We start from the raw sequence: 27,894 nt of genomic DNA on the forward strand, positions 1-27,894 counted from the left end.
ATTCTCTAGAATCTAACCCCTCCTTATGGGGAAATTGGATTTGCTTAACATTGTTTCATTTAAAGTCACATTTTTCAGGAACATAACTACAACATTAAGCGAGGAGATACTGTATTCTGCCAGTAAGTATCACTGTGAAATTTCAGAAGGAGAGAGAGAATTTAGATCTACAGAATTAAAAATATAATTCTGCAATATGTAAAATGATTCAGCATGTGGAAAAGTGAGCAGATATTTTGTTTCCAAGGTTTAATTTCAATCTATACATAGTACAGTTTTTGAACTGAGTTGTTCTCCATTTCCAGCAGTGTACTGTATCATTATAATTGATTGATCACCTGAATCTCTTGAGTGTAGCTGAAATCTTGTCACATTCTGAAATGACTTATTCATGTCAGTTTTCCTGTATTGTTCAGATGAAATGTCTTGTTTAGGTTCTAAAATCAAACCAGATAAACTGATGGATAAAACTTTAGAAAAATGCACTTTGTGCCCTGAAAAGAATTACTTTGGGAAGTCTTGGCATTCATTCAGTAGTTTTGTTAGATATTTGCAGGGAGATGGTTTCCTCTGTGATTTGTAGATTAACTTTCATCCCCGTAAAGCCCAGACAGTTTCATTGGTTCTGACATAGAACGAACAATTGAAAACATTCTTCAGTAGTGAAATATTCCAAACTTCACTTTCACAGTTGAAGGTATGGAAGAAAAAAAAGATGGTTTTAGGCAGTGAAACGTGAAGGACAAGTGGTAGGCCTGTCACAGATGCTGATAGCTTGGCAATGGTTGTACATCATCTTCCCTTCGTTGGCTCATGGACCCTGTCTCAGCTGAAATGCAAACGTGCAGAATGACACATTTATTTTTCATCTTAAACCTTGATAGTTTCAGGCTTCCTGTGCATCACTGATTTGTTCTATTTCCCTATGCTCACCACAGATGTGCTGCCACCAGTGCCAGGCCAAGGGGATAAAACTGCCACTATGCTTTCTGATGGAGCCATTTACAGCAGCATTGACTTCACCACCAAAACTAGTTACAACAGTTCCAGCCAAATCACGCAAGCTACACCATATGCCACCACACAGATTCTGCATTCCAACAGCATCCATGAGTTGGCAGTTGACTTACCTGATCCTCAGTGGAAAAGCTCAATTCAGCAAAAAACTGACCTCATGGGATTTGGTTACTCTCTGCCGGACCAAAGCAAAGGCAACAACGGTGATTCCTGCTCTTATTTTCCTGAGTCTGTTTATACTGGATCTTCTGTGCATGAATTAGAAAATTGTGGTTTGATTTATTATTCATATTTACCTTAACTAATAACATGCACCTTGCATGCATACTGTTCTTTACACCATTTCAGAATAAATTGTTCTGTGCTTTAGTCCTCTTTGTCTGACCGTAATCTGCAGCCCATCTGTATTTCCATTAGGACAGGCTAGGTAAAACATTTCCCACAGTCCCACCACATCTGCTTCTGACTTGCTAACTGCATGTTCTGCATGTGCTTATGCTGTAAACTAATCACATGATGCCACTATGACCTTTGCCCTTTAACCTTTAGCCTTACTTTACATCCCTGACTACCGATTGGCTGAGGGATTGTCTAATAGAATGCCACACAACCAGTCACAGGATTTCAGCACCACCAGCTCTCACAACAGCTCAGAAAGAAGTGGCAGCCTTTCAGGTTGGTTTCGTTACAACGTGTGTAAAGAGAAGTATTTGTGTTTGTAAGCAGCTTGCTCTGTGGTCCTGATTATAACCATGAAAGAGAGATTATTTCAATCACAATTTATAGTCAAATGTTGTGTCTGTCCATTTAGACTTCACTGAACATGTCATTGTAGTCTATAAAAACATGCTTTTACAAAAAACATCTTATTTGTCCAGGCTGCACAAGAAACCTATTTAGAGATAATAGGAAAATATTTCTAGACTTTGTATCTTTCAGTCTGATTGGAAATTGTACTTTGTAACATTCTCACCCTTCTAGTACGATATTGAATTTATTCTCAAATCAGTCTTCACTTTACAGTACAGATTACCTCTGTTGAGCCTTATGAAGAGGTTAATATTTTTGTTGAATCATTATTGGATCCCAACTCCTGTGAGTCAGGTTATAAATTTTATATAAACAGAACCACCAGAAACAGCAAAATTCTCAAGTCCAAACAAATCCTCAAGATGGTATTTCAAAAATTGTTTCAAGTCTGCATACAAACATAATGTAAATAGTATATGTGTGCTGCATGCTATATTGGAAACATAACACATTTTCACTGAACAACAATGAATGTTGTTTCTTTATAAATACTCTTTAATTTTGACTTTGTTAAAATAGTATTATTGTAAAATTATGCCATTTTTAAAGTAAAAACAAAACCAAAAAACTTGCACTTAAAGTGAAAGTATGTCATTACATTTAAGCACAAAAGGAAAGAGTTCCAGGGATTTTAACTAGTGGTACATATTTTTTCTGAATCTTTGAAATTCTGTTATAAACTGAACATAACAATACAGATCAACTTTAGAAATGGTTTCTTTGTAGGTCAATTTTAATGATGATTCAAAATAAATGTTGAGCTCATACAGCTATAACTGTTTGCCTGTAATTTAAGTAGCCAAAAGTATTCTCACATTTTATGGGAAACAATAACTGATTCTAGTTAGATGGGGAAATAATCTTATTGTGTTGGCAAAAAGAGACAGTGAAATAATATACTGTGGTATTTTACATGTTTGTACTTGCTCTCTAATCTGAGGTGCATTGACACATATCTTAGAAAATTAGCTCCTCTCCATGCATATTTTCAAGTGCAGACATTTCTATGCCGAGGTATGAGTCAGTATGTGCTAGGTATCAGAAGGCAGTATCAAGCTCTTAAATGTGTTGTTGGTACTGAAATCAGTCCACCTGGCAGATTCTGTTCAATGGCTGGATTCATTCAAATATTTGATTGTAGAATCACTGAAATTCAAGGTGAAAAGACCTTTGAATTTCTGGCCTGACTGGCATGGAGAAATAAGACTTGTAAGGAACAATATTCAAACATAGACTAGACATTACATTCTAGTTCTCTGTTCCTCTGATCAGCCACTGGAGTATTTTTGCTTATAAAGAGTGAGGAGAGGACAAATCCCTTTCCACAAAGAACCACGTGGCCCATATCCACAAGGATCACAATAATACAAGTTCCCTCCCCACACTTTCCCCTCCCTCTCCCCAAACATCCTCCCTTTCTCCGTACAAGTCATATTCTCCTGAAGACTCATGTTATTTCTCTCCCTCCCCCACTTTTTTCCACCAACCTTGTATTTCTCTCCTTATTTCCTATTTTGTCCTCCATTCATTCCTTGAAGTTTCCTGTCCCTTCTCAAAATCATTCAAGTCTTCCCTCCCTGCATGTATGCCCCCTTAGTTTGCTATCCAAGTCCCTGGCTTTTATCTCACAAATCTCTTTTCTTCTCCCAGATCCCTCTCCCCCAAAGGGCTCTCCTAGACCTTTGTCCCCATCTTCCCAAATCTCTCCTCTCAAACAGCCCCCCCCCCCAAGTTTCTGCCTCCCCTTCCCAGTATCCGCAAGGTCTCTCAGTACTTGTAATTTCTCCCCAAGGTCGCAGCATCCCACACTCCCCAGCTCTCCTTGCCTAAGGTTCTCTTCTTGTACTTGTGTCCAAGGAGCCCACTTTCCCGGGATCCCCATCACATTCTGGGGTGCAATCCAGACTGATGAGGTGTTGTGTCATTACCTGTCCTGTAACCCTGGGTGCCTCAAAATGCTTTGCTTCATCCTTGGCTGGAGGTTGCCAGTTGGCATACAAGCCTGCACCAGGAGTGCCTGTGTGTTAAGCAGCTCTGACTCAGCAAATCTGATTCCAGGAGCCTGCTTGTTACACCACTGCCACACTCTGTCCTCCACCAGCCTTAATTACATCTGGCAAGATGACCCCAACCCCTGCCCCCAGTCCTAAATTTTCTCAAAACTCTGTGCTCTGCAATGTCTTACCCTTTGCTGCGCCACTCAGCAAGAGATTAAGATTTGTTAGTTCTGTCAATAAAATAAGAAATAAAATTAAAAAAAAATGTTCAAGGTGGTTTCCTTACCAATCTACCTTCCAAAAAGATGGCTAAGTTCCCCCTTGGTCAGGATCTCCCACAAAGTCCAAAGTGCTCAGTTCCTTTGTCATCTTAGGTGAAAGATCCCTTGTCGTTCTTTGCCCCTCTCTTTTATAGTCCAGTGCACCATTGAAATGGATTGTTCTGAAATTACCCCCCCACCCCCCCAGGGTAAAGTTCATTTAAGGCAACATGGAGTCTGGTGGTGAAGGAAGTTCCATGCTGGTTTCTTCCCCTGCTAGTGTTTGCTAAAATGCAAATTGATTTGTTTACTGCAATCTTCTTCCCCTGCTGTGGTGCTCAGTAGTGCTCCCCTTGTTGGCTTGATGGTCCTGAGCACCTTCTATGTAATTTACATACATGTTGTTTCTTATTGTATATTGAAAGCACCTTCAAAGTGGAAGAACCTTTGTCTAGGGTAGGGTAATTTTAGCCCTGCCTGGGAGACACACTTTGATAACACAATATCCAATCTGTTTGTAATTTTTAATTTGTCCTCCATACATACACCATGAAACAACATTAATGATCAGTATGTTATTAGTGTTTTGTTGATATCTTACATGACACCTTTTAGATACAGGTTATAACATTAGCAGATAACAGTGAACCTCTTGCATTGGTATGTTATTAGGGTCACACACACCTATGCCTATCCTCAATGTTCAAGGTCTCCCCTGCCTTTCCTTGCCCCAACTTCCTTCCTTGTTCTTGTCTCCCACAGGTTCCTTCCTCCCTATTGTGCCTCTTATATCTGCCTCCCCCAAGCTCTTCCTTTTACCTGTCCCCACTGCCTTCCCAAAGTTTCCCCTTTTACTGGTTCCCCTTTTCTCTAGGGTGCCTCAGGTGCCCCAGTTTATGTCCATTTCCTGTCCTTGCAAGATTCCATGTCCTTCCAGCCTCATTTCTATCCTCCCCTTCCCAAAGATGCATTTAATCTATTCCCTGGAAGTTCATTTTTCCTGAAGCTGCTCCATGATGCTGCTACCCCATTTTCCTTCCTCCCCCCCCCCCACTAAGGTTCTCCAAACTCTTCCTTTCCTACACTTTCCCCTTCTTTTGAAAGTTCCTCCTAATCTGTCTCCAAAGAGGGGAAGAAGAAAAGAGACTGCTCTGCCAGTCTCATAGTTAGAACTCCTAACCAGCTCAGCTCCCTCCCAGCTCTACAAGACTCCTTCCTGTTACCAGCTCCCAGACCCTCCCAGAGAGAAGAGGAGGAACCCTGGCAGAGAAGGCACAGAAATGAGCTAGCTACAATGGGGAGTCTCAGCTGCAGCATCCCTCCAGCAGGGGTGCAATGAACCCCGGCTTGGCAGCCTGCAGGAGAGGGACAAGATGACTGAGCACTTCAGTATAAAGCAGCAGCCTGATTGCTGGGGCAGTCTCTACTGCCTCTCCTCTCCTTAGCTAGTCAAAAGGGGCTGTTGTCCCTCACAAGTGAAAAGTTCTGGTGTACCTGAGCTGCGCTCACCCTTCATCTATCATTATGCCCCTGGCTGGGTTTCTGCTCATATTGCTGGGATGAGACAAGCAGGGCTTGATGCATGGTTGGCAGCACCACCTACAGTTCAATCATGGCTTAGAAATCCTTGCTTGTGGTATTGTGACCTTTGACACTATTTTGGCTGGTATTTGCCTAACTGCATACTCAGATCAGCATAACATGAGAGTAGGATGGGCAGGCTGGATTAGGCTGTGCTTTCTGAAGATAGTCTTTGCTGTAGGAGATGCTTCGTCCCAAATATAAACTCATGTGGGTTGGTCCACTTAACTTTTTTCTGTAGAATCAAGAAACTAACATGGGAATTATTACTTCCCTGGATTCCTCCAAAAGATGACTGACTACTTGAAGAATCCAGTACTGGAATCATATAGACTTACTGTTCTGGTTGATGCTTCTGGGTTTTGCTCAGGATCTCATGACTTCCATGATAACCACAGGTTTTTCCAAGTGGTTGAAGACTAGCTTGCATCTGCTCTTTGAGCTGCGATAGCAAAATATAGCGTGAAGATATTTGTCTTAGTCATGGTCAGTGCCACCCCTCCTCTTGGCTGGGATTCAGAGGAGCTATCCAAAATTTTGTTGATTTGGGGTGGTGGCAAATATGTGTGGGAAATATTTTAATGCTGGGCCTAGAAATGCTGATGGCTTCAGCTGTGTTGTAGGCTTCTCAGATGAATGCTGCTGACTACACATTAATGAAACACTATTTGGGTTGTTTGGGTGTCCGGTTGACTGACTGTTATTACAATCTTTAATCCACCTCCACTGACAGACTGACACCCCCACATTATCTAGTCCCTGAATTGTCCCCTGAAAACACCACAGTTTAGGGATGACAAGTAATAGTTGATGTTCCAAGGGAGGATGCTGGCACACCAGTCCTAGAAAATTCACTCTGAGTAGGACTGATCAAAACATAGAGGGTTGTTGGTTTTTTGGCTCTGTCAGGTGCATAGAAATCTTGCCATGCTGTTGGTTACATCTCACCCAGTGCAGGTACAGGAGATAAAAGGCTTGAGTGATGATTGATTTACCTCTCTTGTAATCTCATAGGAATGGGAATATCAGTCAACAGAGTGGTGTGGGGGAGGGGGGTTGGAACAACCATCTCTTTTGTACATGTCCTACCTCCCAAAATTGCATTTGCCACAGGGAAAGAGAGAATAAAATACAATAGAACCTCAGAGTTATGGACACCTCAGGAATGGACGTTGTCCATAACTCTGAAATGTTCATGACTCTGACCAAGCCGTTATGGGATGCTCCTCAGGGCAGACTGCTCGGAGTGGGGGCTCACAGCTCTGCAGTGGCTGCCTGGCGAGTGGGGATGGGGCAGGCAGCTGGTTCTAGCCCCCTGGCTAAAAGGGTGATGAGTGAGGCAACCTAGGGCACTACAGTGTCAATGGGTGCACGGTGCAAGCTGTAGCCCTTTAAAACTGAGCTGCTCCTCCAGAGCTCAGAGTGCAGGCAGGAGCTCGGGCTCCAGCTCCAGCAGCTTGCACTCCAGGCCAGGTTTCAGTAGCAGCTCAGGAAGTTTCTTTCCCAGACTCTGAGATTGCAAGCTTATTCCCCTCCCAGATAGGGGTGAGCGGGAGAGGGAGGGAAAAACAACATTCACCACCTCCAACTTGTAAGTGGCTGTTCCGCATTGTGACGAGTAGGGGGTGAGGGTGCCTCCCTTTAAGATGCAATACAGTACAGCACTGTATTTGCTGGTTTGTTTGTTTTTGTCTCTGCTGCTGCCTGATAGCTTATTTTCGGTTCCCCATGGTGTCCGGTTGACTGGTTAGTCCCTATCTCTGGTGTTCGTATCTTTGAGGTTGTACTGTAAAGGGAGGACAAAGGAAAGAAAAGAGGTAGAGAAGAAGGAGGAAGTAAAGAAGTGATGTGTGAAAACTGACTGGTTTCCACCAAACAAGGAGTGATTCAAATGGAAGTAGCACAAAAAGATTGAAAAGAGCAAAGGAAAGTGTGGATGAAAGCGGGTACAAGGCAAGGAACAAAAGGTGGAAAAAGAGGGAGAAAAGCAAGGAATATTACCCACCTCATTTCCACCTGCATCTTCCCAGTTTTGAGTTGCACATCCAATTGTAGTGCCCATTGTCCACAAGCTATTTGCATGCTTCTTACAAAATAAGCCATGTGAAGCATACTCTCCTAAAACATTTTGAAAGGCTCATTGATCCTTTTTTTAAATTAAACTTGCTCATACCGTTTCAGCAGAAACCCAGTTACTTCTACCTTTACATTTTGACAACCATGCTTGTCATTCTGGCTGAAAGAAATTGACTCTAATGGCAAAGTTTTAGGTTCTGTCCTTAACCTCTCTGTTTTCCACAGAAAGAGATTATGCAAAACAGTCTTATAAATACACTGAAATCTGACATTTGAAAGAATATGCTGTGATCTATTATTTTTTCCAACAATGAATGCATGGAGGCTTAAAGCAGACATGAATAAATCAATACATGTATTTTTGATAAAGAAAAACTATGTTTCTGCCTTATTCAGTTTATGCACCATTGTGATGAGGTTTTATGGGGTTCATATTTTTAAAAGAAGCAATTTTCAGCAATTATGTAGAATATTTTCCCATTTCATCTTATTATTATTTAGAACCTTAAAACAACCTTAACATGTTGATGCTGATGTTGCTAAGATATAAATACATCTTCTTTTTTTGGATATGCCATCTGGACTCAGATTTCTTCCAAAGAAGTGTACAAAGCCAACATATTTTTTTCCATTATATTGCTGTAACGTTTGTTGATTTTACAGGTGGGAAAGGAGGAAAAAAGAAGAAAAACAAAAATACATCCAAGCCCCAGAAAAATAATGGGTCTAACTGGGCCAATATTCCTCTACCACCTCCTCCAGTGCAGCCGCTCCCAGGCACAGAGCTAGAGCACTATGGAGAGGACCAGCAAGAAGCAGGGTGAGGCCTTTTCTTCTTTTGACACAATCAGTAGTTCTTTATCACAGTCAATTTTGTCTTAATGTGAATAAAACATCCTTATCTTAGACTGTCTGCAAGCCATGGCAATGAATTCCCAGTTATTATATTGCTTATTATTTGGTAGAAAATATAACATCTCTGTGAAATAAGGGCCTTATCCTGCAACCTTTCATCATGTAAATTGTCTTAATGAAGTCCAGGGTGTCTGCTTCCACGAGTAATGGTTACATGATCAAGTCTCATAGATTCTCTTCAGAGTGTCTCAAAAGGGCACCAAGGACAACCTTGTGTCATAATGATTTAGAGCTGATTCTGCTACCCTTACTCATGCGAAGTAGTACCTTACTCTGCAACTAGCTCCACTAAAGTCAATTGGGCTTCTTGCAGAGGAAGGGCAGCAGAATCTGGCTCTTCGACTTTTCTAAAGTCTGGCAATAGATTAATCACCAAAGAGACACCAAAATGGAATAAGTTTAGAAGACCTGCCAGTCGATGATACTCAACTTGCAGAACTGAAAAAGGAGCTCAAGTTATAGACACACTATATGTGTGAGTTTCCGGAGTTTAAACATGCATCTTGACACTTTAAACCTCTTTGGATTGCTAAAAATCGTTCCCAGGGACAGAAAAGCATGCCACAAACATTTTTAAATGGGAGTGGACATTTTATGTAAAGAAAAACAACCCTGTGATTTGTTTTCATAACTTATGTATTTAACATTTTTGAGAACAATCACAATGTTACAAAAAAGAAATTATAACAAATATAGGAAAACAGATGGAAATGTTCAAATTCATCTCTGGTGGAGCCTGTGGAAGTCAATGGAGCACCATCGGGGATAAATTTGGACCATCCATCTGTATTGATAACCCAATAATTTAAGATCATGAGAAGTAATTTTAAAAATAATCATAGTATCCTACATCTTCCTTTTTTTAAGTTAGAAGCTAATCCTCTTGTTCCCCTTATCCTAGAGAAAGGTCATGAAATATTTAATGAATCCTCTCCCAAACCTACGGTTGATTTAAGTTATGTTAATACATTTTAATGGGCAAATGATATATTGTTTGTGTATTTGCCGGTGTTGGCATACTTACCAGAATACATACCAAACTTTTTCAAGCTCACTCTTCCCCCGTCCCACTGTGGAATCCTGCAATCTATCCTTCATTTCCCCCATCCCGCTCCCTTACCTTCCCAACAGGCCCACACTTCCCCACCCTCTCTGAGGCCTTCCATAAACTTCTTTCTCTTTCTCCATTAACACGCTACCCTCAGCTTCCCCTCTTCTCCTAGTCGCCAGCCATAGCAACTAGTTTCTTCTTCTTCTCCTGCAGTTCCTCGATAGGTCTCAGCTTCCTCCCTCTCATCCCTATGATCTTGCTAGCTGGAGTTAATTACCCATTCCCTTGGTTCATATTTTTCTTTCTCACCTCACAGTTTTTCTTGTCCCTGACTCTCCAACACATATCCTTAATTATCCTTCCTACCTGTTCCCCTTTTCCCCCCCCCCACTGATCTCTAGCGCCAGCATCTTTAGTCAACACTTATTATTGATACAACCTCTTTATTGTGTGGCAAAACTGTTCTGGCCTCTTCTCTCTAGGGCACTAGTCCCAAAAGAAGAATTCACATTGCCATATTCTGGGTTATGTAACTCAGAATAGGAATACTGAATATGGATGTGACTGTGGCCTAATAGAGAGACTGCCACAGAGCTGTGCCCCCTCAGTCCAGAAATGGACTCTGCACCTTTAAGAGGAGGAGGTGGGAGTTGTCTGGCTGGCTGAATGAAGGGAACAGTGCTTTATGGCTGGGGGTGGGTGGAGAGGAAAACTGCTGCAGAAGGGGCAAGAGGCAAGTGTGATGACACCGACTCATCCCATGGGAACCAGATGGGTGGAAGGGCTTAAAAGGGGTAGCCCTGTGTGTGAAGCCCCCCACCACACTTTTACACAGAGCAGGCTGGGGCAGTGTGATCAGTCAATTCCAGATAGGTGGGTGGAAAAGGAGGCTACTGGAGATTAATATGTTGTGCAGGAGCTGGAGCCTCTTAGAATGTCATGGGGAAAGAAAAAAGTTGTTAGTTACTGAAATGGAAAGAAATGTTATTTGCACTATTTGATATGGGCACAAAAGTTTTGATATGGTTCCTTTCAGAAAATGGGCAGAGGCTCGGATCCATGCTTATGTTTCCCCCCACAATCTGGCATAAACAGTATACTGTTAGTTAATCTCCATCCTGCTGACAAAGAGCTATGTGTCCCTGTAAGCCACCCTCCTTCCAAAATACCAAAATGTAGGTGATCAAATAAATCTAAAATATTGTCTTTAAGCCAGGTTCTGCTACTCTTATTCACATTGAATAGTGTCCAGCTCCATGAATTTATGGGATGACTTCCAGAGTGAGATTCCATTCAGCCTAAGTAAGCATGCCAGAATCAGTAATACTCCTTACTATACCTAGAGCTATTCAAATATATTTTCCAGCCAGACAAATTTGGTCAATTCAACAGAAAGTCTCTAAACATTTTAGCCAACCTAAAAATGCATTTTTCAGGGGAAAAGTTTGCACCCCAAATTTCATGCAGCTCTATTTCCTATATATATTTTGGATTTCAAAGTACTGTCTATACTTAAGGATTTTTTCCAAAAATGCAATCTACTTTAATAGAGTACTATACAAATTTAAGATATGATAAATAATAATAATTCTCTAGATCAGCTTGGTTTTTAAATTATTTTTTAAAATAAATGTCTGTTAATATTTAACTAAATTAATTCCACAATAATAGGCAAACCACTTCCATCTTCTTTAAAGATGACAAACTGATAAATAAGACAGGTGAATTGAAGTACCATCTAGAGAAAGCCTTTGTGACACAGGGCTTGACTTCTTAGTTGCATAAAATATCTGTTATCTAGATGGAAGAAATTATATTAGTCACCAAGACAACACTGGTTATTTAAGGGTAGAGTAATCAGAGCTATTGACAGCACACTTTCAAGTTCCACACAATTCAGGCTCAGTTTTTGCTGTGTTTATCTTTCAAATTACACTTTTCAGTTAGTTATAATGTCACATTGATAGTAATGGCAACTAGACTTTCTAAAGTACATCAAAATGACCAAAAAAATAAAAAATTAAATTAAATGTATAGACCAGATCTGCAGCTGGAATAAATAGACACAGCTCCATTTAAATTAGTAGAGTTATGCTGATTTATACCAGCTGAGGATGTAGCCAGTACATTTTTGGCCTTTTGCATCTTTTTTCTTTCAACCTCTAAAGTCAAATGAAAGTGCAAAATCAAGATTGTATTTCCTATGTCAGCTTTAATATTGACATGTTGGAAAAAAGTTGCTTAGATTTTTATTTTTATATTTTTATTCATCTTAATTCATTTGATTTCTAACATAAATACCCACCATAACATTACATTTTAACTTTTAAAATCACATATTTGGAAATAACCATGTTGCACAGGAAAACTGAATCCATTCAGACAGGCCTTGCAATGTGATCTGAAGATGAACAAACTTATACCAGCAGGACAGTGTCCTGGAGAATGCTCAACTTCCAACCCTCTCCTCTCCCTAATCCCTGAGTTTCCATTTATGGACACTTACCATGTGCATCCTAACTAAACTCAACTGCAAAGGATTTTATACATCAAAGTTAACACAGTAAATTGCACCTGGAGACCTATAGGTAGGCAGCAGCCTGTGAAGCACATCTATATTATAATCTACATTAGCCTCATCATTAAATTAGCAGGCAGCAACCTTGTGCACTAGATTAAGTTCCCAGATTGTTTTCAAGCATAGCATCAGATGAAGTGCATTATAGTAATCCAGTCCAGAACTAACTGTTGTGATGTCTGCAACCAAGAGCAATGGTCATGGTCACTGGCCAACCTCTTAGCTCTTTACCGCTCTCCAGATGTGTACAAGGGCCTAAAATCAGTCCCACGCTCCCCTAAACCCTTGTTACATAAGTTGGATATATTGGGCCAAATTCTCAAGTTCACTAAGGCCATTTTGTGCCACTAAGATACTTCACACAAATGGCCTTAAAATGGCCAAAGATAGCCAGTGGAGAATTCCCCCTGTACAGGGGAACTCCCTGCTCATGGAGATGATTGCCACGTGCTGTGCCAGGCACCTGCAACACAAATGGATAGAGGAGGTGTGCCAGGAGTGGGGTGAGGAAGCAGTGTGGCATAGCAGAGCTCCACGATGCCATATTCTCCAGTGACCTAACTTAGTGCTGCTCCTGTGTGGCTCCAACTTGCACTGGAGTTGAATGGCTAAGGATTATAAAATAGCTTCAGCTGACTACCTGTGGCTGCCCCCCAGCCTTTCCTTTTGCCTCAGCTATGCTGGACGAGATAAAGAATCTGTCCTGTTCTCTCAATTGAGGGAGGCGACATCATCTCCGAATCAAAGCAGAGTTTTGTATGGTGTGGGCTATTGGGTAAGATATTCAGAAAGTCAGTGTGTGTGGATATTTCCAGCTCTCTTTCCTGATCTTCCGCTAACACCATCTCCATTCCCTTTTGTCTTCCCTAACTTTTCATAGTTCCCCCACATGCCCTTTGTACCTTCTCTCCTTTCCCTGAACTACTGTCAGTCAAGCACCCTCCCAATTCCCCTTCTCAAGAAACTGTATTTTTCTCTTTGTTTTAGTTAATAATCTGGACAGTGGCTGTATTGAACATCGGTTGTTTAATTATTATCACTTTTTATTTTTAGTATTTGTTTTCAGTGTTTAATTTTATCACTAATAATATACATCATTCCACCCAACCACAGTAATGAAAACCCTTCATGCAGACAGGTAGTTATAAGACATGTTTAATTATTGTTATTGATTATTCCTAACTAGAAATAAAAAGGAAATATTATTAGTTGTGATATCAATATAATTGTTAATCATATTGCTTCTTGAGGAAAAAGTAATGAAGGTAATAATATGATACTCCTTTAGTTCAAATGCATCCTTTTGGACAACACCTGAAGAAAGGGACCTTCCTTGCTTGAAAGATTGTGTATTATAACAAATCTGCAGTGTAAAGACCAACCTATCACATTGTTTATCTTATCTAATTCATATTGTAAGGAGAGGACAACATGTCAATGGAGTATATATTAGTTCGTTAACAGCCAAATATAAATAGATTAAAACACATAAGACTATAGAGTGGCAACAGTAATGGGAACATACAGATTTTGGGTTTTCCAGGACAAGTTTCAGACATGGACTTTAAGTGAATTTCTGTGGAATCATTGCCAGAAATCCTTGGTGATATTCAGGGCCGCCCAAAGGATTCAGGGGGCCTGGAGCCCCGCCGCAGACCTGGAGCGGAAGAAGCTCCGGGGGCCCAGGCCGGGTGAGAGTTTTCCGGGGCCCCCAGAGTGAATGAAGGATTCCGCTCCAAGGCCCCTGAAAAATTCTTGTGGGGGCCCCTGCGGGGCCCGGGGCAAATTGCCCCACTTTCACACAGACCCTCCTTCCCCCCCCGGGCAGCCCTGGTGATATTAAGCACTCATATTTTATAGATAGCTACTATGAAAGTATTAAATTGTATTTTACTCAGAAAACATGGATGTTAACAATATTTACTGTGCTACGGTTTCATCTCCAAAAACTAAGTAAGGTATATCAGATTAAATGAGTTAGCTGTGAAGGTCATCACAGATAAGTGCAAGCAATGCCTTGATACTATATCACACCATCAGGTATTCTGTACATGTTATATTACATAAAACATTTTAAAAGAACATTAAGGTTTCAAAAGCAATCATTCAAAAGTTAGGAAATACCCAAATTAAGTTTGCCTGTGCATATGCATTATGATAGTGTCTTTAATGACATGATCCTTTCCACCAAACTTCGGTCTGTAAAGTCAAGCTCCTTTAACAATTATGTATCTAAACTGTATAGACTTCTACATAGGGAGCGGGAAATTGTACTTTCATTCATTTTAAAAGTCTCTAAATATTGCGTAAAATAGCTTTTCTGTCCATAATGTAACTTTAATGTTCTCTCTCTCATGATATGTCAGGACTAGAAACAATAGCTTTATTGGAATGGAAGATACAACTTCAGTTTTTAGCCTTGATGAGTCACAATATATTAGACCCTAAACTTTTCTTTGGGCCAGGACTGAGTATTACACTCAGACCAACATATTTCTAGCTGAGAATTCCTTATATAAGAAGAATGAAAGAAGGAAATATTTTTTGGCATTTTTTTTAAATTTGTGGCAACTGTGTTGAAGATATTTAGAAATTTAGAATGTCATCTAAGCAGTCTCAACAGAGATTACTTAGCTGCTGAGGTGCTGGCAGAGAGGCCCAGGTGTATGATAAATGTAATTTATCAGATGGCTCTGTAATTTATCATGTGTATATAACCTCTCCTTGTGCTTGGGGTGAATTGGGTGTGTTGCAGTTGTATGCATTTAATACTTTTTCTAGGTTGCACAAAATACGCAAAGGCAATGTACGCAGTTTACAACCTTTGTGGAAACCATAACTTTTGAATTCACTACATATAGTGCTGTCAAGGTTCCTCCCCCACTCTGAACTGTAGGGTACAGATGTGGGGACCTGCGTGGACACTTCTAAGCTTAATTACTAGCTTAGATCTGGTAACACTGCCACCATCCAGAAATTTCAGTGTCTGGATCACTTTCTGTCCCCCCAAAACCTTCCCCTCCCTGGGCAGCCTTGAGAGGCTTTTTCACCAAGTTCCTGGTGAACACCGATCCAACCCCTTGGATCTTAACACAAGGAGAATTTAACCATCCCCTCCTTCCCCACCAATTCCTGGTTATTCCAGATCCAATCCCCTTGGATCTTAACACAAGGAAAAAATCAATCAGGTTCTTAAAAAGAAAGCTTTTTAATTAAAGAAAGAAAGGTAAAAATTCTCTCTGTAAAATCAGGATGAAAAATACTTTACAGGGTAATCAGATTTGTATAGCCCAGAGGAACCCCCTCTAGCCTTAGGTTCAAAGTTACAGCAAACAGAGGTAAAATCCTCTCAGCAAAAAGGAACATTTACAAGTTGAGAAAACAAAAATAAGACTAACACGCCTTGCCTGGCTATTACTTACAAGTTTGAAACATGAGAGACTGATTCAGAAAGATTTGGAGAGCCTGGATTGATGTCTGGTCCCTCTCAGTCCCAAGAGCGAACAACCCTCAAACAAAGAGCACAAACAAAAGACTTCCCTCCACCAAGATTTGAAAGTATCTTGTCCCCTCATTGGTCCTCTGGTCAGGTGTCAGCCAGGTTTACTGAGCTTCTTAACCCTTTACAGGTAAAAGAGACATTAACCCTTAACTATCTGTTTATGACAAGTGCACTGAAAGCCAAAGATGTAATAATGTATTAATGAACACTAGTATTTTACATTTAGAGCCATATTCCCTTCCCTGTTTCTGGCTCCTTTGTAATGAGCATGCAGCAAATGTGGACCAAAGGGCAAATTTTAAAAAGTATTTAGATGTCTAAAGATGCAATTAGGCACCTAGTGGAAGTTTCAGAAACACCTAGGCACCCATCTACAATGGGAGCTGGGCATCTAGGCACTATTGAAAATCCTGCTGCGTGCCTAAATACCCTTTTTAAAATATGGCCCTAAGAGTATGTCCACACTGCACTCTATATCCCATGGCAGCTCCAGCCTGAACTCTACACTGCTGTTTGTAGACCCAGGCACTGAGACTTGCTGCCAGGAGTTTTAAAACCCAGTGTAGACATATCCTAAGTGTCCAGCTGAGAATTTCCTCACGGTAGAGATTTTTGTTTACATCACACCTGAATAGACATCTCCTGTGCCAACCACCCTCCCTCACCCCTACACCTGGGCTAAATTAGGGTAGTGTGGTGTGGAGCAGGCTATAGAACAGCATGTGAAAAAGCTGCTTGCCTTGCTAGTTACGATTAATTTACCAACTGGGAGGGAGTAATGACTGGGTTATGTGTGGAATGATGGTAACAACAAATCTTCCAAACCTCTCTTGGTATGGTCACTGCTTTGGGGATGCAAGAAGATATCTAACATATGCTTGTTAGAAGGAAGGTGGAAGTAAGAAAATGCTATGCCTAAATATTTGAGTTCATTCACTGTCTTTTAATCAGTAGCCTGAGTTTTCATGTCTAGATGCAGGTAAATCTTTAATTCATTCTCTTAGCTTAATAGTCCAGAAAGTGAGTTAGTTCATTTCCTTTGGTAATTGTGAGATAATGTTATCTGATTAATATCAAAAAACATGATAATGGACATGTGGTTTGTTGTACCAAATTTTGTTCCAATTGCTTAGCTATTATGAGCCAAAGAAACAAAACCATTGTGACAAATTTCAGCAATTATTGCCTTACTTATATTTAAAATAATAATTAAGACTCAAACTACATGTCAGGGTGGGCATGTCCCATAAACATCTACACAACAACCTCATTATCCACCTTCAAATCCCTCCTCAAAAGTCACCTTTTCTGAGTTTGTACAGCACCTAGCACAATGGGGTCTAGCCTATAACTAGGGCTCTACAGTAATGTCAATAATAAATAGTAATAATAAAGATGTGCATCTTTCCCTCTAGTATAGAGAAGAGGCTAGTTTTGGTTGATACTAAATTTACATTATCTTGATTTCAGATATGACAGTGATGGTTGGTGTCCTCCTTTACCAGTTCAGACATACTTACACCAGGGCCTGGAGGATGAGCTTGAAGAAGATGATGACAGAGTGCCTACACCACCTGTCCGAGGGGTGGCCTCCTCACCAGCAATCTCCTTTGGGCAACAGTCCACTGCAACTCTCACACCTTCTCCACGAGAGGAAATGCAGCCAATGCTTCAAGCCCACCTTGATGAATTAACCAGGGCCTACCAGTTTGACATAGCAAAGCAAACTTGGTAAATGTTTGAGTTAGACACATGTAATTTTAGAAAATGATACTGTAATAATACAGTATCCAGTGCCAAAATCCTTTTTACTACACAACAGATGAAACTGTTAATTGAAAAAATATATATATACATATATATATATATATATACATATACATATATATAGACATATATATATATATATATATATATATATACACATATATATATATATATATTAAAAAGAGTATCTCTATGGTATGAAAATGGAGCCTAAAAATTGGTAGTGTATTCAATTTGTGTTAAAATACATCTAAAGACGATATTCATCTGGAATGCTGGTATATGCCAATTGATTAACTCCATCAACAGGTAACTTTTATCCACACATTTCAGGGATAGCAAATAAATTGAATTTTTCAGGGCTTTGGAAATAACAAGACACTAAATCACTGTTTAAACTTCAGGTCAGTCACCTTCAGTATCAATACAACTGTTATTTTTCTGGACAATTAGCTTCATTCACATTTACATGAGACTGAAGTATCCACACAGCTAAGAGTTTTGATAGTATGTTGAAATAGCACCTCTAATTTTAATAAGAAGATAATAGAAACAGCAGGAAGAAAGTTGTTAAATTACACAGACTGGATCTAGTCTGTTAGAATGTTTTTCGCTTATTCAAAGGATGAAGAAACAAATATCACTGTAACATTTTCACTATAAAACAAACATTAGAAGCGATCTCTTCAGGGACTAAAAAAGAACTTTTCAGCTGCACAGGACAAGAACTGAAGGCCAGTTGCTTTCTGGGTGTCCCCTAAGTAGTAGTTGTCCTTTTAAAACTTTTCCATCTAGAGAAAATAAAAAGAGCCTGAGAATCTGAGAAGATAAAGTACAGCTAGTTACTGAATGACACTCCACCAGCGAAGAAGCAGACATGCTTCATTGGCAAACAAAGGTCACAACTATATTCAACATTTGCCATCATAAATAGAACAGACAGGTAGGCAATGAGATTGCAGAGCCATTGGCCATTATCTTTGAAAAATCATGGCGATCGGGGGAGGTCCCGGACGACTGGAAAAAAGCTAATGTAGTGCCCATCTTTAAAAAAGGGAAGAAGGAAGATCTAGGGAACTACAGGCCAGTCAGTCTCACCTCAGTCCCTGGAAAAATCATGGAACAGGTCCTCAAGGAATCAATCCTGAACCACTTAAAGGAGGGGAAAGTGATCAGGAACAGTCAGCATGGATTCACCAAGGGCAAGTCATGCCTGACTAACCTAATTGCCTTCTATGATGAGATAACCGGCTCTGTGGATGAGGGGAAAGCAGTGGATGTGCTATTTCTGGACTTTAGCAAAGCTTTTGATACAATCTCCCACAGTATTCTTGCCAGCAAGTTAAAGAAGTATGGGCTGGATGAATGGACGGTAAGGTGGATAGAAAACTGGCTAGATGGTCGGGCTCAACGGGTAGTGATCAATGGTTCCATGTCTAGTTGGCAGCCGGTATCAAGTGGAGTGCCCCAAGGGTCGGTGCTGGGGCCGGTTTTATTCAATATCTTCATTAATGATCTGGAGGATGGTGTGGACTGCACTCTTAGCAAGTTTGCAGATGACACTAAACTGGGAGGAGTGGTTGATACGCTGGAGGGTAGGGATAGGATACAGAAGGACCTAGACAAATTAGAGGATTGGGCCAAAAGAAATATGATGAGGTTCAACAAGGACAAGTGCAGAGTCCTGCACTTAGGACGGAAGAATCCCATGCACTGTTACAGACTAGGGACCGAATGGCTGGGCAGCAGTTCTGCGCTGAATATGAGTCAACAGTGTGCCCTTGTTGCCAAGAAGGCTAATGGCGTATCATTTCCAGCAGATCGAGGGATGTGATCATTCCCCTCTACTCAGCACTGGTGAGGCCTCATTTGGAGTACTGTGTCCAGTTTTGGGCCCCACACTACAAGAAGGATGTGGATAAATTGGAGAGAGTCCAGCGGAGGGCAACAAAAATGATTAGGGGGCTGGAGCACATGACTTATGAGGAGAGGCTGAGGGAACTGGGATTGTTTAGTCTGCAGAAGAGAAGAATGAGGGGGGATTTGATAGCTGCTTTCAACTACCTGAAAGGGGGTTCCAAAGAGGATGGATCTAGACTGTTCTCAGTGGTAGAAGATGACAGAACAAGGAGTAATGGTCTCAAGTTGCAGAGGGGGAGGTTTAGGTTGGACATTAGGGAAAACTTTTTCACTAGTAGGGTGGTGAAGAACTGGAATGGGTTACCTAGGGAGGTGGTGGACTCTCCTTCCTTAGAGGTTTTTAAGGTCAGGCTTGACAAAGCCCTGGCTGGGATGAATTAGTTGGGTTTGGTCCTGCTTTGAGCAGGGGGTTGGACTAGATGACCTCCTGAGGTCCCTTCCAACCCTGAGATTCTATGATTCTATGAATCCATGCCAAATCAAAGCCAGTTGTTTTCTCTTGGAAGCCTCTAGGCTCATTTGCAAGCTGCATTCAATCCACAGGGTAATTAGGCCCTACTGCAGTGCCACATTGCCTAGTATAGGCCTAGCCTGTCCAAGGGACTGGTCCAAATCTGAGGCAGCAGCTAATCCTGGCCCATTCCAGTATCTGACTTGAGCCAGCATACAAATGTGTGTCCTGCCGGTGAAGGCTGTAATTTGCAGGTATTATGCTTCCAATGGCCTGCAAACTGCAGGTGCCATTTTGGTGTCAGATGACACTGTGAATCTCATTATGACATCTATGCTTTTGAGGGAAGGGCTATCCACCTGATTTTAGCTTATAAAAATACACCTGTATAAATATACATAATACTCATAATCCATATACACTAACCAAAAGTTAATTCTCTCTTGCCACCTAAGGCCCTTTTATACCAGCAGGCAGGCAAAATTGCTCAGTAAGTGCCCTTCACAACTTCCAAATAAGGGGTAGGGAGGCCATTTTGGAATGTTGCTATCTGATGACCACACCTGCTTTACATAGCCTGTTCAACTGCAGTCAGATGACCCAATGTGGCCTACTGCTGGTGCAAGTAAAATGTTCTAAGTCCTAGCCTCCCTATCCAGTTCACTGTGGAATCTATTTCTTTGACAATAAGGAGACCAATTCTGGGCTTTCTACCATGCTGACCAATCATGAATAAGGATCCACTTTACAGATTGCAAACAGTCAAGCAAAGTCATAACTGGCTTCTGAGAACCCCCTACTGGCCTGTCACAGCACCCACTCAAACAGAATTGCTCAAGAAAGCAGTTCACAGCTAAGAGACTGGGTTCTGCTCCCCTTATTAGAGTTGCTGCAGAGTTAGGATCCACAGATTTCAAAATCAGTGTTGTGAAGGGTCACAATAATGACCTCATTGTGCTCTAGTTAAATTAGTTCTAGTTGGGCAAACTAAATACATGCTTGCTGAAGATGAGATACAATCCATGTGACCTGAAAACACTTCTCCTGGAGAACACTTCCTGCTCTTCAGGCTGAATTCGATGTAATAACATCTAGTTTGGTTGGGGAAAATGTCCTCTTCCTGCAGTACGAGTTGAATTTGAAAGCTTTTGGCTTGTATTGAGAGGAAGGATGTTCCAACAGTTTGGGCACTAGCTTGGATCCCAGGAGACCCTGCTCTGCCATAGACTTCCTATGTGACTTTGGGCAACTCACTAATTCTCTTTGTGCCTCAGTTTTCCATCTGTAATATGGGGGTAATAGCAATTCTCCACATCACTGAGGTTGTAGTAAGGAGAAATACATTAAAAGGTAGCGCTCAGATCTATGGTAATAGGTACCATATACGTACCTGAGATAGATATCTGAGTCACCTCTTCTTGGGTAAATAACTTACAAACAACTGTGTAAATACATTCAGGGTATACTGGAAGATTTGTCTCTTTTCTCATTGGCCCAGCAAACCAATGTCTTCTGCTCAGCCCAACAGCATTTCTGTTTATCTGTTTGTATAGGCACATCCAAAGCAATACTCAACCTCCTCTGGCGCCAGTTCCACCACTTGGATATGTAGCTGGAACCCTTATTTCAGATTTGGAAACAGACATTCCAGATGATGATGAGGATGATATTGAAGAAGAAGCTATAGAAATCACTAGGCCACTAAGAGGTCTAGAGCATACTCCGGGATCCAGTATGGACAATCTAGACAGCTCTGTGACAGGTAACCGAACACATTTAACAGTGAAACCAACCTGTTTGTAATATTAAAATACATCATAAATCAAATACCTTTTAAGCAAAAATTTATTCCATTCTATTTCTGTGATATTTAAAATATGTTAATATTAAACACTAAAGTTAAAGAAGGATTTGAAAATACTTTTGCTTTGCTGCAAAATGATAAGAAAATTCATGAATTTTAAAAAGCTTTAAAGACATGAAAGAAAACTCAATTATATCCTGTCTTTCATGAAAAGTTCAGTCTGTTGGGGAAGCAAGTCTATTACATAAAAAGGAGGGGGGAAGCTCTTAACTTTGAAACGATATACTGTATTTTGTATATTGGGAGCAGCATAAAAAGTAAATGTTATCTTAAAATGTTTCTAGATATCTGGCTGTGTAAAAGCATGCACTGATGAACACAGGGAGGTAAAAAGACTTTTCAGAATAAGCTTGGCTAGATCAGCACAAAATGTATTTGTAGACTGAAAAAAATGTATATGTAGGTGAAACATATATTTTATACCCACTTCATATTGCTGTGTTTAATAATTGTTCCCTTTCAGTGAAGATATTTAATTATTCTGTCACCTTTTCCTTCAATGTTTCTTATTCCTTGGGTGTCTAGAAAAGTTACAACTGGAATCAACAAAGAAGGGCCTGAAAATGCATGCTAAACTATTCCACCGAATCTGAATTAGTAAAATTACTGTCAAAGAAAGACAGAAAGCCATGGAGTTTTCTGAGAAAAAGCAGTTTTTACATGAACATTATGAACCCATTCTGAGGAATCAGTAAACTTTCCTTTAAACTGAAGGTGGACCTGTACGTAACGTACTGCATCCATGATGATTTAGCTCTACTGATGACTCAAATGTGCGTGGACTTACATAGCTCATTAAAAATACTGTTTGTCTCTTCAGTCATTGATCTTTATGTGAAAGCACTAATTTCTTGATATACCTGCACAGTACCCTTGCTCACTGGGGACATATTAATGTAGCACCACTTAATTTTATCTCACCTCTCTGTGCCTTACAAGTTCTAAGAATTTTACTCCCTTATCTAAACATTGCAGCTCTGAAAACACATTGCAGTTCCCACTGATGGAGGCAGGACTGTGACAGTGATGAAGCATCAGTACCTATAATTTTCCTCTTCTTCCCTTGTTGAATTAAACAGTGTACTGCTCTATCCCACTTTCCGGTTTCCCCCTTACCCTAGGCCAGACTGCTTGCCAAGCTAATTAAGTTTTTAAAACTGTAGCTCTAGTGTTGTGATTTGAAATCCAGATCCAAACTGAAAGCTGTAGAGTTATAGTTTAAATTTTTGAATTCAGAAGGCTGACTTATTAGTGCCCGAATATGGTAAGCTACTTTGCCTGAATTTCTAGCATAATCTCCTTCAGGCTATAATTCTGCATATTTTTGCATATCTCACTAATGGCTCTGAAGCCTTTCCATTAGGAATGCAGCAAAGGTTTTACAGTGATAATACAGGACTAAATAAAAAAAATCAGCCTACTACATATTGTCCCTTCAGTGTGTATTAATATGTCAATATTGGTATATCTATATCAGAAAATGAGCATTTCACCTATTTACATTTTCAACTGTTATTAGTATGCTACTTTAACTAATGTGAATGAAATAAGGACAGCTGCATTTCTGCTGCAGTTAACATACTTCTGGGTTCATTACAATTGATGAATAAAAATCAAGCCTGCTTTCCTAGATAGAAATACTGCTTAATTATTGGTGTGTTAAAAATCTCAGTCTGTGAAGTTGTATATTGCAGGAAGAAGTTGTGCTTTACCTCGTAACCTATAAATAATACATATGTTTAGTAAAATGACCTACAAAATCTCAGGCATCTAGATAACAAATTGTCTTCTGCCTCCTTCAATGACTGTATGGGGAAATACGATAAAAGCCTTCATTTTCTCTCTTGGATTTGAATCTCTTAGCAATAGTGTAACTTTCACATGAGGGAGTGCATATTATATTTGTGGGGAATGTTTCAAAGGATAATATTTTGAGATTTTTATGATCCCATTAACCCCCGTAGGCTTGATTTTTCAGCAATAAGCATGGTATGTAGAACCCATTGTTTCAACGGTTTCTCAAATTGCCTGATTTGCTTATCTTTGATATGTTAGGCATTCTGAGGTCTCCCCATATCCTGCAAACAAAATAACTGATGAGTTAAAATACAAGCTCATTATTTGCATTGGGCTTCAGATACGTTAGAACGGCGGTTTCCTGGGACTTTTATAATGTTGTTTCATTTCTCTAAAGCTAATGAATATTTTAGAAAATTGAGCAAAAATGTAGTACCTGGTCCTTAAGAACTCAGAAGCCAACATTTATTTTTAAAAAGAGGTGTTTCTGTGAGGTTAATACTTATGGAAAAATATTGGCTCACATCCCCAGATACTGAAGGCCTCGGAACAGAGAGACAACAGAGATAGAAGCAGTGCCTGCCTCAGCACTTACCCGGAAATATCATCTCTAGGAGTGAGAGGGTAGTTTGGTCTTCATAGCAGAGTCAATCCTTGTGCTTGCTGCTGAGGTTGCCAACTAGTTTTATATCCAGCACCCACTAAGGGGAAGATTTTTGTGCTATGCAGACTGGTTCAGTGGAAACAGAACTCCAACTTCCAAATGCATCTGACATGAGGCATGTTTAAGTGATGGAATTTATTGCTGATGTTTCTCCAGGAAGTCTCCCATTATGGCAGTTAGAAAATAGAAGTTGCTAGAAAAGTCCTAATAACATCCAAGACCATGATTAAGCAGAGCTGTTGGAGATGCCGTCAGATTTTAGTGCATTCTGAGTGGTCTCTCAGTGGTAGTGGATCTTTTTATCTGAAAGTGGAGGAATTACTTTGATTATACCATATAATTTGATAGAATAAAAATCCGATACAAATCCAAAAGTTTGAGGTTGAGACCCAAAATAGAAAGTCACCATCAGGATTTTTTTCCAAAGGCTATTTTATTAGGGTCAGTAGGATCATATGTCAACTGAATTAGGAAATGTTAGATTTAGAAATTATAGTCATTGTCAAAAAGTCTTTATTTCCCAGCCCCTCTTGATTTAGTTAGTGATGATGGAGGATGCAGACAGAGATTTTCCTCTGTGCATGAGAAACTAAATGCTGACATGTATAAAAAAAATGGGGAGGGAGGGAGGGAAAGAGGAAAAGAGGAGTTCACAGTAAACACATCTTAATCGTCTCTAGGTATTATAAAGGAAACCCAAGCTGGGAAAATTCTATTTAAACTTTTGAGTAATGATTTTATAAATCTAAAAGCTGAAGCGTTAACTTGTTTCCAGCAAAATTCTGAGTAATAGTAAATGGAAAGAAGGACTTATTTTAACACTATGATGTGTTTTTTTCCCAAATCATCCATAGTTTATTAGACGATTAAGTTGCTGGTTCTCATAAAAATACTGAGTTGATATAGAACTCCTGCTTTCTTAACTTTCAGTTAATTGATCATTTATGTCTCCTTTTCTTTTAACAGGTTCATTGAAATATTGGTAATGGGACATTTGGGGGACAGGGTTGCATTGGTTTAATGTAATGTTAGTATTTATGATTCAATTTTGTACCATCATTTTGACCAGAATTCTTGTTGTTTTGCTTTAAGAGTACATAAGGACTTAATTGTCTAAGATTACTGTATGGGATTTGAGCCACTTTTCATTGAAGTCAATTGAAAAACTCTTAGGCCTTGACCAACCCCCTTAAAATTTCATAGCCTTGCCACCAGCAGTGTAGAAATAGTGAGCACTCTAGCTACAAATAAGGTACAGACATGTTAAGAACTTTCAGCCTTTGTCATCTGTGATAGACCTGCTCTTGGCAGGGATAGATCACCCGGTTGGTCTAGCACCAGTGACCATTCTACATAATGGTTCATGCCATTCCCCCCATTAGTGCATCTGTACTTATGTGGAAGCTGAAGAGAAAAGAGTTTAGTGTAGATGCAACCCTGTTAACTCCAGGGTTTATTGTAGTTTAATCAAACCCATAGTTTGCTCAAGTGAAACAGGATACATCCATCAATGGCTATTAGCCAAGACCCATGCTCTGGGTGTCCTTGGCCTTCGACTGCCAGATCCTGGGACTGGATGACAGGGGATGGATCATTTGATGACTGCCCTGGTCTCTGCATTTCCTTTGAAGCATCTGGCATTGGCCATTGTCATAGACAGGATACTTGGCTAGATGCAGGGGCGGCTCCAGGCACCAACACGCCAAGCGCGTGCTTGGGGCGGCAAGCCACTGGGGGTGCTCTGCCGGTCACTGTGAGGGCGGCAGGCAGGCTGCCTTCGGCAGCTTGCCTGCCGAGTGTCCGCTGGTCCTGCGGCTTTGGCGGACCTCCCGCAGGCAAGCCGCCGAAGGCAGCCTGCCTGCCGTGCTTGGGGCGGCAAAATGCCTAGCGCCGCCCCTGGCTAGATGGACCATTGGTCTGACCCAGTATGGCCATTCTTATGTTCTTATGACTGAAAATAGTACACAGTTATTCTTGCACATGGGTAACAAAATTGGAATAATCTAAAATTCTAATAAAGATGCCAACAAGAAGTATAGCACAGAGAAAATAACAGCCTTCTTTTGCATATTTTCAACCTAATAATAAAAAAAACACTCTGCTTGTTAGCTATGTGGTAAAAGCTGTTTATTCAGTGTGTCTGAGCATGAATGTCATAACTCTGGAAAATTATACAACATCAGTTACTTAACCAATATTTTACCAAGGCAGAGGTCAATATTTGTATTGATTTGCTCAGGGATACATATTGCTAAAGATTTTATTTTACAGGCAGTTAGGCAGATTGCATTTAATAGGAAGAATGTGGTTCATGGATTAAATATGTGCTTTAGAAAATAGGGAACTGCTAGTTTTTGTATCTCATAAAAATGGTAATACAACAATTAGCAGGGTCATACTATAAAGCACAGACTTTATCCTAGCTTAATGGATCTGGGGATACGCATTCATCAGCAAGGATGGATTTAGCATAAAATGACATGTAAATGAATTGATGACTGATCATAAATTAATTTTAGTGCTGAAGATGTAGTAGAGACACAGCAAGATGCCACTTTATCATAGTATTTTATTGCACGGCAACATTTGAGCAACTACTTAATGTTCTATGTGCATTTCTTCTCTAACAGCTTGAATAAATTAGAAAAAATGTTGGGCCTTTCAGCAATATGGAAACCAAAACATCTAGAAAGATTGAAAATAAAAACACAAATAAATTTGGCTAAGTGGCATAAATTCATTTTTCATTAAATGTTTATAGATGTCTTGATTATGTGTGGACCTATAAAGTGTCAAACTTGTATGAATGGCTTGTATTCTTTTATTAAAGATTCCCTGGCCAGGAGAGACAATTTTAAGAACATACAAATTTCATTTCATACTTATAAGTTTCAATATTTGGTACAGGGAGAAATCACTGTTGTATAATATACAGGATATGTCAAGGTCTTATTTTCAGAGTGGGTTTATAGATATATATATATAGAGAGAGAGAGAGAGAGAGAGCACTTTTTTATTCACTATTCAGGACTTTGCATGGTTTTCTGTTACCCAGCATAGCCATAGCCTCACACTGTTGCATGATACCCCACTAAAGTCAATGATCATGCTTTGTATTAATAAATAAATGTAAAAGGCCAGATGTGCTCCTAGGAGTGTAAAGGGCTGCTCCTGCACAATGTAGGCAATGAGAGTTTTGCCATTCACTTCAGTGGAAGCAGGATCAGGCTCAAAGAATTGGATCCTGCAAAAGCACTGGACACTCTGGCCCTGATCAAGCAAAGTACTTAAGCATAAGCTTAACTTGAAGCATGTGGATAATCCCCATGTTTAAAGATAAGCATGTGCTTAAGATGCTCATTTGGGGAAGCACTTAAGCACATACTTGAGTTCTGTTGGCTTCAATGCTTAAACTTAAGCATGTGCTTATAAGTGCTTTAATGAATAGGGATTCTTTGCTATATCAGTGCAAAAAGCCAGTTTTTAAAGGTATTTAGGCACCAAAATATGTAGATCGGTGCCTAGACGAATTTTCAAAAGGGCCAATGGGAATTTGGCACCTGGGCCCTTTGGAAAATCCCAATAGGCACCTATCTGCATCTTTAGGCACCTAAATGCCTTTGTAAAGCTAGGTCTAAGTGCTT

General features: G+C 40.1%; 1 protein-coding gene across 17 annotated transcripts in view; it reads left to right on the forward strand.

The window, feature by feature from the left end:
- ROBO2 (roundabout guidance receptor 2) overlaps positions 1-27,894 on the forward strand; it is a 620,357-nt gene that overhangs the window by 566,077 nt on the left and 26,386 nt on the right. For 9 of the 17 annotated variants that reach the window (XM_039529402.1, XM_039529445.1, XM_039529500.1 and 6 more), the window contains 5 exons: positions 939-1,220; positions 1,567-1,692; positions 8,405-8,561; positions 17,258-17,518; positions 21,479-21,687. In XM_039529402.1, the coding sequence (XP_039385336.1) occupies positions 939-1,220; positions 1,567-1,692; positions 8,405-8,561; positions 17,258-17,518; positions 21,479-21,687 (1,035 nt within the window). Of the gene's footprint in view, positions 1-938; positions 1,221-1,566; positions 1,693-8,404; positions 8,562-17,257; positions 17,519-21,478; positions 21,688-22,314; positions 22,422-27,894 lie in introns of those variants that run through there. The other 8 variants (XM_039529431.1, XM_039529439.1, XM_039529493.1 and 5 more) reach the window with 2 other exon arrangements.

Source organism: Mauremys reevesii, linkage group 1, assembly GCF_016161935.1.
Source record: "Mauremys reevesii isolate NIE-2019 linkage group 1, ASM1616193v1, whole genome shotgun sequence".
In the NCBI taxonomy this organism is placed as follows: domain Eukaryota; kingdom Metazoa; phylum Chordata; order Testudines; family Geoemydidae; genus Mauremys; species Mauremys reevesii.